At 43.5% G+C, this 20,654-nt stretch overlaps 1 protein-coding gene across 2 annotated transcripts in view; it reads left to right on the top strand.

The window, feature by feature from the left end:
- The window catches only part of RAB3C (RAB3C, member RAS oncogene family), a 209,187-nt gene that overhangs the window by 11,442 nt on the left and 177,091 nt on the right, over window positions 1-20,654 (top strand). For both annotated transcript variants that reach the window (XM_075932411.2, XM_006112663.5), the window contains exon 2: window positions 6,501-6,728. In XM_075932411.2, coding sequence (XP_075788526.2) covers window positions 6,501-6,728 — 228 coding nt within the window. The remainder of the gene's footprint in view (window positions 1-6,500; window positions 6,729-20,654) is intronic.

Below are 20,654 nucleotides of genomic sequence, written 5' to 3'. Positions count from 1 at the left end.
AAGTCCCATGGAAGGGGCATGAGCACCAGCCTTCCATGATTCCCTGACTGGCTGACACATCCTCTATAAAACAGCAAGCCATTTATGGGAGTTGTCTCAGCAATGCAGACCACTGGTGGTGTGCCTCTGCCTTACACCCTGCTTGCTGCTCCTTGTTGCAACTTGCCTTGATCCCAGACTCATGACTCTCAATCTCAGCTTTGTGCTCCAGATCCATATTTACTGACTCTGGCTGAAGACCATTGCTGATCCCAGTGAAACACCATTGGCCCAGCTTGGTCCCTGTTCTCACCTATGCTCTTAATTTGGTAATTGACTCTGACTTTGCAGTTTTGACTTGACCTTGTCTCAGATTGGTCTCTGGTCTTTGACCCTGTTACTGAGCAGCCCAGCACCCCTTGATTTTGTATACCTATAAATGTGTGTGTGGGCATGAGGATGACAACTCTCAGGTGACAGTCAAGAAAAAAGGTGTCTTCTCCTGGCCTCTTGCTGTAGCTGTGGATCTAGAATTAGTGACCACTGGGTTCAGATATATTCCAGCAATAGATGGAACCAGATGTAGAGTGGAACAGAACAGGGTGTATCTATGGTGTGTTGACATCACACAGGTGCTTTGTCATATTATGCTTTGCCAGATTTTTTTTTTTTCAGTGATGATGGCTTGGTGTTTTTGTAAACAATGTACAGCTAAAAGCTATAAATGAGCATAAAGCTATAATTAACATTTTATTTTCTTTTTTTGGTATATGTTTACTAAGAAATCTAGTCATTCAAGACTGAGTTGGAGGCATGAAAGTAGAACGGTTTTGTTTGTATTTATTAAAGAAATCAGAAAGATGAAAGATTATTGACATGTTCAGTTAGTCATGATTACTGATTTTCATCTTAACTTCATTAAATATTACCTAATTAAATCTCATCATGACACACAATGACACTCACATTTTGCACACACATGCAAAATAAGTTTTATAAGTATTAAAGCCAGTGTTTTCAAACTTCCATGCCTAAAGTTAGGTGCTGACATTTACATTTAGTCAAGAACCTTGGTAAATTGAAGCTGTCTGTGACTGTGCTAAGCTGTTCTGAAGATGAGGCAGTTAGGTACTTCTGATGAGCCTGAGGCATTCCCAGCATGCTGCAGATTGGCACATGCTACATAAGGTCCCTTTGCTGGAGTTTATCTTTAGTGATAATGTAGGCTGAGCTTCATGTTCCGTTTACTCCCAAAGCCTGGTTAGTACGAGATCCTACAGGAAGCCCTAACATATCTACATGAGTTGCATCTTTAATACCCTGGTGAAGTTGACAAGGCATATATTCAAAGCAAGGTAACAGAATTTTCTCAGGATCTTTTTGTAGGCATCGGCTCCTGCTAACAGGGTGGTCAGCAGAGAGCCCTGACTCTATAGGCAAGGTCATGGATCCAGCTACCCTGTGGAAGTATCTATATGTGGATTCATTTGCCTAACTATAGGCACACCTGTTTGCAATTTTTGCTATATACAGTCAATATCAAGGTTTTCTCTCTGTCCCTGTCTGAAACTGGAATGTATGTGCACTGTAATTTGTATTGCCAAATCCAAACATTCAAAGATCATGTCAGGCCAAGAATAATGTGATTGGCTTTAAACTCATCAGATTCTCTAAATCATTGACTTAAATTCTCAGAGCATTTCCCAGACTTCCCCTTAAGATTGAGAGAAAGGAGGATCACCATGAGCCATGTTAGGTTTTATATATCCTCTCTTTGGGCCAAAAACCAAAGGAGTGCAAATACAGGTACAAGCTTTTGAGTTCTGCTTCTGTCCAGTAGAGGGTACTGGTGTAAACACACATTTAGGCTGATACATTACGCAAGAGGAGGGTTTTTCCTTTTTCCAGTTAGTTGCTTCAGTGATACGTTAAGAACAGAAATAATAATAATTCGGATGTCTTACATAGCGCACATGTGAACATGTGACTATGTATGTTACTTGTGTCCTAGAATATAGGCAGAGGGGTGTCAGTGGGAGGATGATGCAAGACATCACAGTAATGATGATTGAAAGTCTGTTCTGCAGCAATTAGCAGTCCTGTCATATTCAAACCAGTAGATTTAAAACAACGTTTCAAGCAAGTAGTTTGGAAGTCAAGAAGCCTGACAGTAACCCTTAGAAGGTCAGGACAATAATATCTGAAATATCTTTTGAATGCTCTGTTGAAAGAAATACTATTTGCTTCATTAATTTTACAGAACATTTCCAGAGTTCTACTGTAGCCTAACTGTAGAGTACTGAACTATTAATGTGAATGCTGTAATATTTTTTATAAAAGGGGCTGAAAATACACAGTTTAGACTTTTTGCTGACGATGCAATGGACTATGTAGGTGTTTTTGCTTGTATAAATGAATCATTCACATTCTTAACTAAATATTTATGATTTTGAGTGTCCGAATGGTAATGTAGGCCGAAATTTTCAGGGCTGATCATCTGGAACTCCCATTTATTTAGTTGTCTAAATGTAGATTTATTAGCCTAATTTAAAACATAGGGCTCTTTAAAAATATAGGCCCCTATCATCTGTAATATTGTACTGCATGAACACTGTATTCATGCATTAACTGTATTGCATTTGAACATTGTGTTCAAAATTCTACTGCTGCACATAGAAGAAGAGACTGAAAGAGAACAAAAGGAAGATATTTTTGGCAAAATGACTTTACCAAGAGGGTATGTGATAATGAAAAGAGTAGTGGCAAAATGCTTTGGGTGAGGCTCTAGCTATTATGAAAACTGTGACCTTGCCACATCAAATGGGTCCTGCAGTTTCATTGGATCTAAAATAGATAAAGATTGTGGCACAAGTTGACAAAGGCAAGGATTGCAAAGTTGAGTGAATATACCCCTGTGTCTACACTGCACAGTTACACCTCACATTGCCTCCTTATTTTACCATCTAATATATCATCTTTATATGTATTTTAGAGAATCTGTGTGTCTGTCTGTGAGTCAGTTTTTTCAAAAACTCCTCCTAAACGGTAAAACCTAAATTTGGTACACAGCTTCCTCTTATCCTAACTTAAAGCAAGATGAGGGTTTATTTGTGCTAGTGTAACTGCCACCAGATGGATTTGAACCTAGGACTTCTGGATCTTCCTGTAGTAGCCTCTAAAGCATGACCTATAAAGCCAGCTGTTTCTCAGCTTAGGTTGTAGAGCTCCCTTGTTCGTATCTTTCTCTGTGCTCTAAGTGTCACTACGTGGGACAGTGAAGCACATTCAGTGTGTGGGTTACACTAGGAAAATGGGATGTGCCTGGAATAAGATTGTTTCCCATAACACAGAAAAGGAGAGGGCTGATTATATTGCAGAGTGACCGCAGGAGGCCGCAAGCATGAGGGACAGGTATACTGTGGAGTGACCACAGCGGGGCGGCCATACCAGGTGGAGAATGGCCAGCTGGGGTCAGGGTTTTCCATGTTGCTGGCCACTGGTCCAGGTAAGTGGCTTCCTGCCCTAAACCCCTCCCCCAGCCCTCGCCTGCAGTACCCACCAGCCAGCAGCCATGCTGGGGCTGGGCCATGCAGCCCTGGTCCCTCCTTTCCAGGAGCACCACTGGGAGCGAGGGCTGAGCTGTGCAGCCCTGCTGCTCCCATGAACACCACTGGCGGTGCAGCCCCCACCCTCCAGGAGCACCACTGGGAGCTGGGGCCAGGGCTGGGCCACACAGCCCTCTCCCCCACAAAGCACCAACCCTGGCCCTCCTTCATGGAATAGTCCTGCCAGCAACTGGAGCTAGCCACCACAGGACTGGCCCCCTCTAAGAGGAGCTGGGGGCGGGAGCAACAGCTGTAGCACCATCCTTGCCACTGTGAGCCCCCCAGACCTTCCAGCCCCCTGCTTTGAAATTCCCACCCCTTCCATCCCTCTGACTCATGCACCCAGACCCACTCTCCTAAGCTGCCCCACACCCAATCCCCCTGCCCTGACTCCTGCACCCCTCCATACATGCCCTAAAGGACTGGAGCAATGCCAAGTAAGTCTTCTAGTCTAACTTATATTTGGGAGAGTTTGTTTTGACCGAGTCTGTCTCTCCATTTGTTGAAGAACTCCTCCTAAACAGAGCCAGGATCACCAAATTTGGTACACAGCGTCCTCTTATCAAAACTTAAAGCAAGGTCAGGGTTCGGTTGTGTGGGGGTAAGGGGAAGCTTTGCATACTCAGAAGCATAAAACCAGGCAGAATCATCAGGCAGATAAAAGGGCCTGGCTGGCCAACCTAGGCACTGCCTCAGCCCCGAGCCTCCCAACCCCCCACATCTCCTTGAGAGCTGGTGGGGAAGGCTGCAGCTCTGCCTCCCCGCCCTCCATTCACATTGCTGGCTATTCTCCTTCATCACAGAGCAAGGGGAAAATGCACGGTTTGCTGCATTCCTCACTATGGCTGGGGAGCGCAGTGGGCACACAAACCTGGACCTGCTCCAGCTGGGGGACGTGCACCTCCCCCCCAGCTGCACACACCGGAGCTGCAACTGTCATAGGGTATGTCTACACTACAGCGTCATTTCGAAATAAGCTATTTTGAAATAGTTAATTCGAAATAGCTTATTTCAAAATAACACGTCTTGTTTTGAAATAACAGTTTGCTATTTCGAAATAGTGGACGCTGAATCGCATTTAAGGCCAGCCAGAACCAGGTCTGGCAGGGCCTCAGGTCAGGAGTTACTTTGTGTGGCTGATGCCTGAGGCTATCTGAGGCCAGTGCTTAAAGGGACCCCCATGGACAGCCAGTTCTCAGGTTTCCCTGCTTGCTTGTCTACCTCGATGAGGGACAGCAAAGCATTTTGTCCCTGCGTGCTCTGCTTGCCCTCACTTGGGATACAGCAGCACTCTGCAACATGGAGCCAGAGCTGCCTCTGGGCACTCTGGTGCTTCTCTTGGACCCGTTGCTGCGAGCCTGGCTGCACTTTCTGCAGGCAGCCATCTGGGAGGTCCATTGGGGGGCTGTTTGTATCCAGGAGGCCCTGCGGGAGAGCTTCCACCCTGAGGAGCACTGAGAGCCTCCCTGGTCTGCCCCACTGGGGGCTTGTGCCTCATTCCTCCCTCACATCCTTCCACTTACCTCCCCCAGCCTCCCTTCCTGATGTAAAATAAAATACATGTTTTTTCATAAACACAAACTTTCTCTATTTAACAAAACTCAGGGGGGAAGGGGGGAATGAAACTCTAGTGAGACTGGGGAAAGAAGGTGGGAAGGGAGTGGGGAGGGGGAAACCTGGGAGGGGGAATCAAGGGGAAGAAGGGGGAGGGGAAGCTCAGGGGCGGGGGATCTTGCCGGACCAACTTAATTGGCTCCTGGGTTCGCATGTAGCCTTTGGTGGCCAGGCTGGCTGCTATCCTGCCATAGACAGCTGCGTTCCTCCGTCTAGTGCAGAGATCATGGACATTGGGGGCATCCCCCCCAAACCTGAATAAGGTCGTTGATCTCCACCCTGGACCAGGAAGACGTCTGCCTTCTCTGGGCCCTGGCAGGCTCCTGGTAACTGGCAGACTGCTCTTGGGGAGCGGTGGAGGGCTGGCTGCCAGTGGCTTGCTGGCTCATGTTTTGGGGACACTGGGTTAGGGGCAGTGACTGTTGGCTTTGGGCTGGCAGGCTTGGAGCTGGCACAGGCACTGGCCAGAGTCTACCCCTTTAAGGACTCCGGGGAAGGGGGGAGTGAGAGAAGTGTTCTTGGTTGAGGCTGGAGTAGCCACAAGGGCACCCTGGGAAGGCTGGAGGCCCCCTGTTTCAAAATAAGTGTCGACACAGCACTTATTTCGAAATAGCTATTTCAAATTTGGTGTTATTCCTCGTAGAATGAGGTTTACCAAATTCGAAATAAGCACTCTGCTATTTCGAATTAATTTCAAAATAGAGGTTTGGCTGTGAAGACACTAGGAAAGTTATTTTGAAATAAGGGCTGTTATTTCGAAATAACTTTGCTGTGTAGACATACCCATGGAGAGGCCTCAAGCTACTGTGATGGGAGAGGGCTGGAGTTGTCCTCTTTCCCTGGGGCAGCCTACCTACTGAACCCCTCAGCCTCAGCCCAACTGCAGAGCAAGGAATTAATTTTGTTTTTCTTCATTTAAATTAGTTAAGGATCCGAGCAATGCTGGGTAAATCTTTCAGTAGTATCATATAGTACTTTTATGTGAGTATGCTGTTACATTTTGTGAAGAAAGATTTTTTTTTTTATACTATATTCAGAAATTGATCTGGTCTTTTGATGTGTTTGTTGTTGTTTATACTGATTAACAGTGATAGTCAGCCTTAATACTGTAAGTGTTTTGCCATTTTCTTTTGCAGTGGGAATCATTACCATGGATACAAGTATCGTAAGAGACTTAGGGTCTCTGTGATCTTGTCCTTGAATTTATTGATATCTATTGCCGAGGAGTCCAATAAAATATAAATGTCTCTGATTTATTAAGTAAAACAGACCCTAAAAATTCCTTTTTATTTTGATTTACAGATGGCATCTGCTCAAGATTCCAGATATGGCCAGAAAGACACGTCTGATCAGAACTTTGATTACATGTTCAAATTGCTCATCATTGGTAACAGCAGTGTCGGGAAAACCTCCTTTTTGTTCCGCTATGCTGATGATTCCTTTACATCTGCATTCGTAAGCACGGTCGGGATTGATTTCAAAGTCAAAACAGTTTTCAAAAATGAAAAAAGGATTAAGTTACAGATTTGGGTAAGCTGAAAAACACTTATGTTGTCTGAATGTTGGGTGTTGTCCTGACACAGTACATAGGTATTGTTCTGCCTGAGAGGATGCTTCTTTCCATGGTCTCTGATGTAGAGTATGTCTAGTACTCTGTATAGTAATATTAATACACATAGCACAGTACTGAAAAGCACTCAGAGCCAGATTTATAAAGAATAACTCTACTATAATTTAAACCTAGATTCCTTTACTAATCTGGCCCTAGAGCTCTCTTCTGCACTATCCAATTGTCTAATATATTAAAAGGTGTACAGTATTTTTTGCTCAATTGCAGAAGAATTCACATTCTGTAGTAGATTCTCTGAGAAATACAACAGGAGACATTCATGGCTTAGGTTTCATATTTTGGGCCACGTTCACATATTAGATGTTCAGTAAATACTGAGGACTATCCTGAAATACCAGTAAAGGTCTTTCTCTGTCTCTCAAAATGAAAATTTTGAATTTAGGAGCTACAGTAGAGGGTCTATGGAAAGACTTTTCCTTTCACTTACATGCCAGAAAGGAGCAAACGTGGAAAAACAGAAGGGAATATTTGAGAGTTCTGCTGTTTGGGAGCTTGCAGAAACCACTTATCAATGGGACTGTGCAGCTCAGGAATGGAAGGAATGGGAACATGTCAGAAATAGAAAAGTCTGATGCCAGGGACATCTGTTCTCTGTGGCAAGATTCCCACAGACCCCCAAGGATATTCCCGTGGATATGTATGTAGAAGTAACATTAAGTCCTGCTCCAACCTCTTTGCAGAGATTGGCATTGCCCAAACACAGGAGTTAATGTTAGCAGAGATCCTACAGAATCCACATTGCCAAGATGGGAGGGAAAAGACTAGACACCCACTTAGCATTAATGCTTCCTTTCCATGTAGTTCCTGGGGATCTGAGAGGTTTAAAACTGTGTCTCAGGTCTTCTCCCTAGCAAGTCAGTCCCTTATTAAGAAGAGCATTGAGGCCTGGTGTATACAAGAGAAGTGCCTTGTGTAACAACACATGGTATTAAACTTGATTCACCCTTAGTATGGACAAGTCATGTCTGAAATCATGTGAGCTGATCATTGTTATCTCTGCAGTGCCCTAGGATTAGCTTTGACCTGACCAGCTAACATGTTTTTTACATAACTATAGAAAAAGTGTTAATTTTTTTAACATGATGAATTTCCCAGAGTAAATGAAGTCACCCATTGTTCTGTGGTTCCCCTGAGGCAGGACCGCATCATCTTTGTCTCCTTAATTTCTCTACTTTTCTTTTATCCGTTTAGGTCATATCCATAACATGATTAATACATACAATGCTGACATTAGTTAATTGCTTCCAGAGCATGGTCTTTCTCAGCAATGATATGGCAAAGCTCACGGCAGCACCTTTGGAAACTATGGTGATGATATGGTAATTCATGTTGACACCAACTCATTATCTCCTGATAATGGAGCAGTAAAATTGCATTTCCATTATAATCTTTATACAGTTCTCCTTCATTTATTTCAAATCACGAAGTGGCCTCTACAATTGAATTAATTGGTCATGTGTCTCCTAACAAAAGCAGCAACATTCATTTACAGCATTATAGTAATGTATATAGTTTGACATCATATTTCTCATCATACTTGTAATTGGCTTGAAGGAGTGTATTAATCTAAATGAGTTACAAAGTGACAGAAGCTGGCTTTTGGAGTTGCACTCTAGCCACCTAGAATAAGCCTTCTGTTCTATCCAAACAGGCACCTCCATTGTTGTGGTGGTTTGCACTGTACTGAAATGAGATCTCCTTTGTGCTAAGCAATCTGTGAATACACAGTATGTGGACAGCCCATGTCCCAAAAGGTTATAATCTAAATGAACAAGCCACACAAAGGGTGGGAGAGGAAACCGAGGGAAATGGTCTGCTCAGGGTCATCCATTAGCAGTGGCAGAATCATAGAATTTAGATCTTTTTGATGCCTTCTCTCAGATTTATTTTGTTAGACGATGCTGCCTCTCATCCTTTAATTGTACAAAACTTTAATGTCATATCTTAGAAAACTTTGTCACTGAAAATTGAACTGATACAGGGACTGTTTGCTGTTTTAGTATTAGTGTTTTGCATTATTGTCATCTGTATTTCCCTAAGGTATGCTAGAGTAAAACTGTATGGCTGCTGAACCCCCAAAACCCTCCTGAATAAGATCTAGAGCTAGATCTAGCTATCTGCCTATATCTACTAGGAAGCTATTCCAGTGAGCAAAATTTTAAATAAATTGATTATTTTTACCTCGTCTCATAAACTATACTGACAGCTTATATACTGTTCTTGGTATGTAGTATCTAGATCTGTGGAATCATACTGTATAGTAAGTACTTCGTTACTTTTATTTGACTACACAATGTCTTTTTGAAATGAATGGTATTCCTGTGCCATTCAGTTCAGTTTTCAAACTGCATGTTAGTAATATTGCATTGACTGGGTGAATCAGAGCAAATATGATCAGATGTTCTTTGTAGATAGATACATGTATTTGTCTACTAATGCTCCCTTGGAAATCAATGGCAAAAGACTGTGACTTTAACATATATGAAATCAAAGTATGCTGGCAAATCTTGCTTGTTATGACCATCCAAACCAAATTAGCAATTAAAAGCATTAAAATTAAAACTATCCATTCTGAACAATGCGATGGAAACTGAAATACTTTGCTAGCAGTAGTGTATATGGCATTCCATTCCATGTAGCACTCTCTAGGCCAGCTGTGGCCAACCCGAGGCTCGCAAGCTGCATGCGGCTCTCCCTCCCCCTCCTCCCCGGATGCAGCTCGCGAAGCCCCCCCCCCTCCTCCCATGGCTCGTAAGCCGCCCCCGCTCCCCCCAAAATGGCCCTCTCCTCCCGGCTCCCTGTGCTGACCTGGACAGGGGAGCCATCTGGCACGGCCATGAAAGATGGAGAATTAAAGATGGCATCGGCCAGGAGGAGCCTAATGTGGCCCAAAAGCCTTTAAATGCATTTTCTTAAAGGGGCAGAGCCCTTTTTTCCCCCTCAACCCCAAATGCGACCAAGGGCTCCTTTTAAAGGGGCAAAAGGGGCAGTACTTTTTTTTTCTCAACAACTTTGTCCCGGCTCTTTGCACTGGATCTACTGCTATCTTGGCTCTTTGGCCAGAATGGGTTGGCCACCCCTGCTCTAGGCCATTGTCCTGTGTTCTTCTATCTAAGTGCAAGTCACATAAAGTCTTTCATTTTGGCATACTATATTTCTCAGCAATATTTGTGTTCATGAATCATTATTTTTTCAAGCTGTTTTCATGGAGCATGTTTGAGATGTTTGGGGGTTTCAAACAACAGATGTTAAGGATTCACACAGAGAAGGAAAGTCCATTAGCTTGCACATAGCATGCTAATAAGATATCCCTAAACAGATAAATATTATGCTGTTATGTTACACAGAGAATTGCCATTATAATCTCAAGGGACTTGAGTAACTTCCAGAAATTGTCTGCTTCATTTAATTAAGACAAATACTTGCATTTTCTTTTTCCTCCACCTGCCTGTTGCAGACTCTATCCCCTGTCCCTATTCTGTTATTTTATTTCTAATACAGTAGCACCTAAAACACAATCAAACTCATGATCCCACTGTGCTAGAGTCTGTTCAGAGAAAGAGCAAAGAACTTAGCCCTTCTCCTAGGGCACTCACCATCGACATGCCAGAGAGGAGCAGAGGTGAAAGTAAACGGGTGCACCCCAGGGTACTGCTCCAACAAGAAGGAGCCAGCAGGCTTGGGCACTCAGCTGCAAGAGTAAGTGTGGTGCACTACCGGCTGGGCTTCTGGAGCTTCCTCTAGGCTGCTGTGCTAAGCAGCAGACAAGCAGGCTGGTAGGTTAAAGGGCTCCCACCCACCCCCCAAGATTTGAACTGGGACACTGCTTGCTGTTTCCCTTGCCATGAGGGGGTGAGAGGAAAGCACACAGCATGCATGCATGCCTCTGCCTCCTGGCTGGTGAGGGGAGGAGTCAGAGGATTGAGTGACTAGGGATATTAGATACATGACTATTCAATTACACATTAACTGCATAAAATGTTAGTGGATTCACGACTATTCAACAGTCCCCGGGGGCGGGACTGGCAGACAGCGTGCTCCTAGCCCCACTCCTGGGGAGCCCCCTGCCATCCCACTGGGTGGCGGCTGGGAACCAGTCCGTGAGGGGAGCCAGTTTAAAAAACAGCTCCCCACGCAAACTGGCTCGTATTTGCTGCCCCACACTGCTGTCTCTGATACAGAAGCAGCAGTGCGGGGCGGCAGTAGTCCCTGTCCTCAGGGTGTCCAAGCTCCCTGCAGACAGAGGTTGCCCTATGGCAGGAGCCCCAGTCCATGGTGGGTCCAAGCTCCCCATGGACAGAGGCTGCTGCCCCCCTACGTTGAGCATGGGCCTGCAGTGGACAGAGCTGCTTTGTGGTAGCCTCCTTTCTCCCCGTGTTGCTGCCTCTGATAGTGATGGATGGCAGAACAAGGAGCAATGGTCTCAAGTTGTAGCGGGAGAGGTCCAGGTTGGATATTAGGAAAAACTATTTCACTAGGAAAGTGGTGAAGCACTGGAATGGGTTACCTAGGGAAGTAGTGGAGTCTCCATCCCTAGAGATTTTTAAGTCTCAGCTTGACAAAGCCCTGGCTGGGTTGATTTAGTTGGGATTGGTTCTGCCTGGGGCAGGGGGATGGACTTGATGACCTTCTAAGGTCTCTTCCAGCTCTATGATTCTATGATGGAGGAGGGCAGGCAGTTCTGTGGAACTGGTGCTCAGGGAGAGCCGACTTTTAAACCGGCTCCCCCGATCACCAACTCCTGCCTGCCACCTGCTCCCCCACCCCTGCTTCTGTAGGAGGCAGCAAGGGTGGGCCAGAGGGGTCCGCAGAGCTGACCCATGTGGAGAGCTTTCCACATGTACTGGCTCCTGCCTGCTCTCCCACCCCTTGCTGCTGCTTCTCTGAGGCAATAGCATGGTCGGGGTGGAGAAAGGAGCCAGCAGATTCCATGGGATCCAGTGAACGTGAGAAGCCAACTTAAAAGCCGGCTCTTCATGGGCTCCGGCTCCTGCCCTCCACCCCAACCGGCTGCCTCTGATACAGCTGCAGCAAATGGGGTGAGATGCGTGTGGTCAACAGGATTAACTGGTAAGCCTAGGCTTATTGGTTAATCGTGTAGTCATCTACACGTTGACATTCCTGTGAGTGACCCATGCTTTGTGCTTTCCTGTCACTCCCTGAGAGTGATTAAGGGGAACAGCAAGCAGCCTCCTGGTATGACTCTTTGAGAGGAGGGACTTCAGCCCCCCCCCCATAGCATTATTGCCCCCCTGCACTTCCCCTCTCCACACATACCCCAATCCTCTGCCTTGAACCCCTCCTCACACCCCCAGCCCTCTGCCCTGAGCCCTCTCATCCTCAAACTCCTGCCCTAACTCCTGCAGCTCCCACATCCTCACCCCATACCCTGGGCCCATCACAGTCCATCCCACACTTAAATTTCTTACAGGTACTGTCATACCACAACTCCCCCTCATTCCTCTGCCTTGACTCTCCCCCGTCAAAAGGGGTGCAATATAACAGTTTCTGTAAGAAATTTAAGTTACTTTCACCTCTGGAAAGGGGAGCAATCTGTGGGAAAGAGACAGTCACCTGGGAGAGAGTGAGAAGATGAGGTAACAAATGAAGAGTTTATCAGTAACATAGAAACTGTAGCTAATGATTCAACATCATGTGGTAGTGATTGACAGGCATTCCAGCAGAGGTAGGTGTAAATGTGTATTTAAAAGAAAATGGAGGATAGGGTTTTGCTCAGGCACGGGGATGGCATGGGAGACAGAACATAGTGGTTTGAGGGGGGAAAAGGACAAGCCGGGATGAGAGCTGACCCTATTAGCTATGCAAATATAGGGGCATGCATAAACTACATTTTTCTTTTGGCAACAAGTAATCTGTATTATTCATTACTGACTCTGTGCAAATCTCACTGCAGAAGGGATTATGAGAGTGCCCCTGCAATTCTGGTAGAGAAAAAACAGAAGTCTGTACAGTTTGCCAGTGCAAGAAATACCAGATTGGGCCCTTTACCCTGGTGGTAAAGTATACACAAATCCACTATCCACAGACCATATGTTGTATCCAAGAACACAAGGCTAGTGTTTTACATTTATAGATCCAGGGTCTGATCCTGCTAGGTGATGAGCAATCCTGGGTGAGGTGCAGGACACTCTCAACTGGTGAGGACTTTAGTGGGAAGAGAGAATTCATGGCCCTAGTAGTGGAGCCTTAGAATCTTTCAAAGTCTGCACCTACACAGGATACACAAATTATCGATCTGAATTTAAGAATGATTCTGGCTATATTTACATTTCATGGCATTTCTTCTATCTTACTGTCAACTTTTACTGAGATTGAGACACATTGACTCTCCTGAGAGAGAGCCAGTATGATGCACAAAATGTCAAGATATGTAAAGCTACTTGGTTGTCTAAAGTGTATTGAGAGACAAGCTTCAGAATGTTTATATTTCTGCTTTATGTAGCTATAAGAAGCATGACTCTGGGTGCTTTGTTTGTTTCTTTTTAGAACTTTCCATTCCTCCAACTTTACCTTCAGAATATTCTTACTTTGATAGATACATGCTGAAACTGTCAATAGTTTCCCTGCTGGGCCATCTGGTTCTTCAGCTGAATTTGTGTTGCGCAGGAGTTGTGTGGTTTCAGGGATTGTTAATAAGTACAGACCGACTCAGTTTTAAGGTATCGGTTAAAATCAGCCCAGGCTAGTAGCAATTAATAGCGGTGTCCACCTGATAGATTTTTTTTTTTTTTACCACCATGAAATTAGTGTAGCCTCAATCCAGTCATCATGTGCTCACACTGCAAACACCGGCTTCTACAACTGGAACTAAAGCCCTGATCTTGCAAATACTTATGCACACGCTTAGCTTTAATCATGTAAGCAGGCCACTGGTTTTGTTAGTGTTAGCCATGTGCTTAAAGTTAAGCATGTGCATAAGCATTTGTAGGATTGTCGCCTAAGAACAGTTAGCAGAAGTAGAAGTATGAGGAAACTACTGTTGCCACCCATTCTGTAGGTAAACATTAATCCAGCAGCTTTAACAAGTATTAAATCAGGGGTGGCCAACCCGTTACAGATAAAGAGCCAAAATAGTGGTGGATATAGTGCAAAGAACGAGGGGAAAAGGTTGTTGAGCAAAAAAAAAATTGCCCTTCTAAGAGCAGAGTAGGCATTGTTTCATCTCTCTTGTGATCACATCATGTTATGTATCATGGCTGTATTTTTTAGGTTCCATGATAGAGCCCTTCATCATTGACAAAAAGACAAGGGGGAAGAGGCAGGGCACTGTGGGGCCTTTGGGGAAGAGGTGGAGTGGGGGTGAGGTCTGGGTGGTGTGGGGGTTGAGCATCCCCAGGGGGAGTGGAAAGTCAGTGCCTCTAACTGTAGGGCTAAATGGGTCCATGCTGTAATGTAACTCAGTCACTTGGATTTCTGGGAATCAGGGGTAACCCCTGACCCTCTGAGCTACCTGAAGCATGCTGTGCGATGCTCCGGTGGTGATTTAAAGGCCCAGAGCTCCAGGCGCTGTCACTACTATAGCAATGTGTGACAGGGCCATTCCATATCCCCGCACTGCTGCCACGCTGTCCCTGGCGTGCTGGGGAGAAGCGGCCTCTCCGCGCCTGCTCTGCCGCAGCCGGGGGTGCTGGCGTTGGTGGCCTGGCGCCCCACGCCAGAGTCCTGCCAGCCCCAGGGTGTGGGGAAGAAGTGGCAGGGGCGTCCCGGAACTGCGCATGCTCGAGATGGCCAGCAATTCCGGCTTGGGCAAGAGCCTGCAAGGGACGAGAGAGGGGGAGTGGCCAAGGACACCGGTGTGGCCCCCCCTTCCCTTCATGTCGGACGCACCGGCGGTGGGATGCTTAAAAGAGGCGCCAACGCCAGGATAAGAGGTCGCCAGGAAGAGAGCGGAGGGGCGACCCTGAAGCACAGCGAGAGAGCAAGGGAGGTAGGAAGCGACCTAGGGCAAGGTATGCAACCTGGGGGGTTGGTGAGTTACGGGTTGGAACCCCCACCAACTGGAGCTGGGACTCCGTCCCAGTCCTTAGGGACTGGGGTTGGCAAGCTATCACTGCCTCCAAGATATTATTGAAAGGAGGCAGAGTGGGGTCAACTTGCCAGCCTCAAGGAGAGGCTGAGAGTAAGGTCCATCCATTTACTTCCTAACCATGCAGCAAATGGGAGAGTGTTAGGTAGCATACAAGTCAATCAGACACCATCAGGTTAAGGGAAGATCTATATAGTGGATGGGGAAGAAAGGTCTCAGTCAGCCAGACTTTTATTTGAAAATTAAATGGGCAGTAACTTGGAGCACATCAGAGATTCTAATAAAGATTAGAGGAAAAGTCTACACTGCTGTATTTTATTCTTTAGCAATACACTGAGCAAGAATGAATACAGTACAACTCATCCTCTGCCATGACTTGTTGCTGACATCTACATATAGTTGTTAAACTGAGTTGCTTTTGTTTAATCAGCACAGGAGAGTATAGGGACAACATTTCCATGACGTATCTGTGAATTTAGATTTTTTTTTTTATGGTAAAGAAAATTGAGGGGAGGAAAATAATAGAGAGAGTGCCAGACAGGTCTGTTGCAGTCAGTGTTAATGTATAGCAGCTGAGTTCTCACCTATAGCTCTTTGCTTGTCTTAGGTGCTCTTGAATTAGATACTTGGAGTTTTACTTTATTTTGTGCCATGGGAAAAATCATACAGGATTTAGGAAGTGCATTATTGCATAATGACAAAACATGATGCCCCAGGACCTGGTCAAACCAAGTGCTGACCTAGTGTGGAAATGCAGAAAAAAAGACACTTTGTCAGAAACAGATTTGGTACTTGATATCTGTAATGCTGTCTTTTAATTGACTTCCTGCTAATACCTGAATTATTTTTTCACTAGTCAAATAGATGTCATTGCCGCCTTCTGGGAAAAAGTTCCTTCCTCCTTTTGGAGCTATGCGTTCTATTCAGTGTCTACAGTAGGACTGAGGAAATGAGATCACAGTAGTTCAGTCAGGCCCATAGGAAGCTGGAAATGAGCCATAATCTTTAGTAGCAAAAAACAGTAGGATCACAGGAAATAAGACCATATTAACTGCATGACTCCTCACAACCACATCTTTTTGAAAGCTAACTCGAGGTGATGGCAGAGTCAGGCCTGAAGGAAACATGGTCCCAATCTGATGGCTGCTCTCCTCAGCAAAGACCCTTCTCCACAAAGGCTGCTTTGTTTTTTCTTTCTTTCTGAATATAGTGTTCCGAAAAGGCATGTCAGCAGTCAAGAGACTAGAGCCCTCGGGATTTGATTCTCCACTTGCCTATCACCTCGTTTAGCCATTTACAAATCACAGCGGAAATGTTTTTCCACTTGCTCTACATAAGTACTAAATAACACAGAGACCTTTTTAATATCAAAGATGAATGACTAATTAAAAATGAGGAATTACATATCTGGGTGTGGTCTAACTTTGTGATGAATAAATGGTGGCAGATAATCTTGGAGAACATCTGTTTGGGTTGGTTTTGGGTAGGGAAGTGTGTTCTATTTTGGACATACTGAGAAGATGTTGGAGAGTCTGTTGCCTGTGGTAAAGGATGATGTTTAGAACTATCTAGAGACTATCATTTTGTAAGGTTATCAAATACTCTTCTGGCCTTCACCCCAAGCAACAAAGTTCCTGTGCAAAACGGAGGTTGTAGCACAAAGTGAACCACCATGAATGTAGGTACAAACTCAAGGCAAAGACACATGAGCGTGACATGACAGTTACAGCACAGCAGAGAGAAACCTTGTTTCTCTTTTTCTTTTCAGAGATTCATTTTTTAGTGTCAAGTGTTTTAATTCTCCTCCCTCCCCCATTTATTTCCCTGTCTTGCATTAAGTCCATACCACACCAGGTATGCCTGATTCAGAGAGAGGTGAGTAAAAATAAATATTTTCATTCATTGTTAATACTCAAACATTTCTAACCAAACTCTGCTTTTAACTCCTTTTGAACAAGGAGGGCTTTCAGGCTGTGAAATAGTGCAGTTCTACTGTGCAAGGAGATGTGGGTGGAAGAACTTAGGGTGACTGCACAGACGTTTTACACTTAGCTGTATCTTCCTGATCTCACAAGAGGCAGTTAGTCTATGCTTGCACATAAGGACGTTGAATTAAAAAACTGTAATTGTGGCACTTTCTACTTTTGAGAGCTTTGCTAAGCATTTCAGCCTTAGCAATGTTCTTTTAATGGAGTTTCCTTGTATGGAATATATAATATGGGCCAAATTTGCTAGTAGTCTCCAGAAGAACAAGGAAATCTGGTTTAACATATTGGTGAATGTGGACCGTACAGCATATGTTGCTTACCTTTTAAAATGTCGGACATTACTTTTATCTTGCTACATACAGCAATTAAAAACCAATCACATATAGCAATTTTGAAAAGTTCTTCAGGAACAAGATCTTCCGCTTCTTTTTTATCGTTAAAGATAACAGTGGTGCTAGTTCTATAAAACTTGGCTAATCTGGGATTTTTATGGGCAGTCTGACACTTCATGCCCATATTATAGGTTTGATCAGTGGTGCCTAAACAGCTACTGACAGTAACTGACTCCTTGTTTTCATTAACATTTAATTCTTCTTTGTACCTGAACCATTAGAAACAACCTAAAAGGATAAAAGAACAGATTCTGACTCTCAGTGACTCCTCTTCCTGATAACTCAAATAATATAATACTATTTCCAGAGGGTCCAGACTTTTGGCATGTTGGAGCCTTTTTTTTTTTTTTCCTGGAAGAGTGGGTTTGAGTTTGCATATGCAGTTTTCTTTTCTGTATTTCACTTTGAACATCATTCACTTCCAGAACAGCTTAGCTTAAGGTGAATTGGATTGGCAGTGATCTTATTTGTCTGGATGCACAGGAAATTCAATCACTTTGTCATGCTCATGTCTTGCACAGAAATAACACCAGAAATTGTAAAAATAAGTAAGAAGTGTGTAAACTTAGGAGAAATGTTAGATTTAACTCCCAGTGTAACATGAGTTGGACAACACTGCATAATGTGAAAAGCCTTCCATTTTATCAGGCATCATTTCTAGTCAGCAGCCACGCTAATAGGAAAACAAGCTTGGAGTACTACAGTAGGAGACATTTCCTTCTCTCCTATATGATTAAACAAAGGGATATATTCTGATCATGTCCTAACCAGATTTTGAGCCTGGTTTTCTAAATGCAAGGGATTATGATTCCTCATTCAAACTGAACATCTAGACCTGTGATTTTTAGTCATTAATCATTCATGAAAGGGACATCAGAAAAATATATAATCATTATATTAATTTCTGCATTAGTAAAATGGTAAATAACTAATATTCAGGGCCAGAGCCTCAGCTGGTGAAAATCTGTGTCATTCATTGCCAGGGGGACTATTCTTATTTACACCAGCTATAGATCTGGATCTCTCAATTGGGAAAGAGGGGGGAGAGTATAATTGAGGCGGACCATAAATTAAGTGAGTGGGGAGCAAATAGACCGAGGTTGCCATTTTAAAATAACTGGCAGCATGGGAGCGCAAAGTTTGCTTCCCTATTGACTGTATCAAAATCTGAGAAGCAGGGGAAGAAAGAGTGGAAAACATAATAGAGCATAGAGATGTATGAAAAATCTGGGAATGGGAGAAGACCAAGGTTGGGGAGGGGACACTTCTCCCCCTGCCTCAGAGCAAATAAGAAGTCCACGTGACTGATATACACAGGGGTGAGAAGACCAGAGACAGCTGTTGCTTTTAACAAGGGCTGAATGTTTTCTATTTTCTTTCATCACTTGTCTGAAAAATCTATAGACTCTAGAATTAATGGCCATCAGAGCACTTGGACCAAGGCTGAAGTAGCACAAATGATATTAAATGGCAGGTGCCCCATGACGGAACAGTATCATCTGTGCAGAAGCCTTGTATTGCTTGGTGCCACTATTGAGATGACGTCAATCGCTAATAACATTATGGTGATTTTTTTAAATTAGAGCCAGGCTCCTGTGTTCTAACTCTGATTTCCATCCTCTCAAGGAAAAGGTCTCTGTCAAAGCAGTTCAGTGATGGGTCAGATCCCTCCCTAAATATCATGATCGTGCTAACTAAAACAGCCTCAAACCAACATTGTAAATATAGATTGTTTCAAGATGCTCCTATTGGGATGAAGTGGGGAGAGGGAGCTTAATAGAACCTTATCTAGATACAGACCCTGATGTGGATAGTTTCCTGTAGGTGCTTGGACACCCTTTGCTTAAAAAGAATGCCCTGCTGTGGTATACCCATATTGAGACCCACAGGAATCTTTGTGTCTACACAGGTACAAGGAGCCATTCACAGGAATCAGATTGTAAATTCAGTGTTGCTGTATACAAATAAAAATATGAGTAGTCCTTTTATGGCAGGGTTTGTTGAACAGAATTCTTAAGGGAGCCTTCATAATTTTAGTCTAGTGAACCCTATAAATGAATTATTACTGGCACTTTCCCAGAAAGTTTATATACATACATATATATACATACATTCTGAAAGAGAAATCTGAATGGGCCTGGCAAAGATTGGTTTTGAGTGGAGAGTACATTCTCCATTATGGTCATGTCATTATTATTAATTTTCTATTGTGAGCTGATACATTTTAAGATGACATTTAGGTTATTAATCATGCCCAAAGATGTTATGTAAGTAGTTTGCTTCCCAATATTTGTGTGTCAAAAATATTAATGGGAAGAATTGGCTCCTTCTTGTATTCTCTATAAACTTGCTAGATTATCAAGTTTTTTTTCCCCAGAAGTAGAATCAGAGTCTGCTTTTGGTACCTCAAGAACCTAATATTTGTTAAGATACTGGCAATTGGGATTAAATTTAAGCTTTTTTTCATAGGTTTTTTTTGCTTGTTTTTAAATGGTATAAAACATTTACAAGGTTTTGATGAAGGGATGTCTCCTGCCACCTCGGCCTTTTGGAAATGTGTTTAGATTATGGTTGATAAAGGACCAAATGGAATTTGGAATTTTTAAGTGAGGTATGAAAATCACTTATCACATCTGCCTAAAGTCTCTCCATGCAATAACTGGAAGAGGAAACTGTGCAACGAACTGGCAAGAGTTTCCTTGTTTTCTCTGGAAGTAAATAGGAGTCTATTTTATAACCATGGCTTAGGAAAAAGATATGTAATTAACGCACTCAGTGGTGAATTCTGCTCACCAATCTGTTTTCTGTCTCATTTGTTTATTTTTCTCAGAGAACACTGTATAATGCCTGCTGCTGTTCTTTTCTCTGTTAATTACATGACCTGTAATTCAATTGTCTGTTTTATTTTTTACATTCATAAATCTTAAACAGTATTTTTTCCCCCTAAAAGCCAGGCATTTTTCTTGAGAGCTAGCCAGGATCGTATGACAACTTGATATCCCACATAATTTAAGACTTCATTAGATGATCTGCATATGATACTAATTATTTAATGTTTCTCCTTTTCATTGTTTAACAAATCTTGGTTAGCCTTTTTTGTTGTCATTTTCCTAAATGCTTAAAAAGGCTATTTGAAATTTGAAATAACATATTTTATTTTTCCTCACAAAGAAGGCTTTTGTCCTGACTCCCAACAAGCTTTTACCACTGAAAAACTAACAGTCATAACCCTGACATCCGTGGGGACAGATGTTAGGAGCTATATTAAACGGCTTCGAGTTTTCTGTGTTATGATAATATTTACAGCTAGATCTTCAGTTTTTGCATTAGATGTTTCTACCAGTAAAAATCCGTGGCAAGTGAAAGTCCTAATTTATGTACCTGGGTCACAATTCTGTG

This window comes from Pelodiscus sinensis, chromosome 6, assembly GCF_052426305.1.
Source record: "Pelodiscus sinensis isolate ZL-2025 chromosome 6, ASM5242630v1, whole genome shotgun sequence".
Classification (NCBI taxonomy): domain Eukaryota; kingdom Metazoa; phylum Chordata; order Testudines; family Trionychidae; genus Pelodiscus; species Pelodiscus sinensis.
This window is presented reverse-complemented; position numbering and strand designations above follow the sequence as displayed.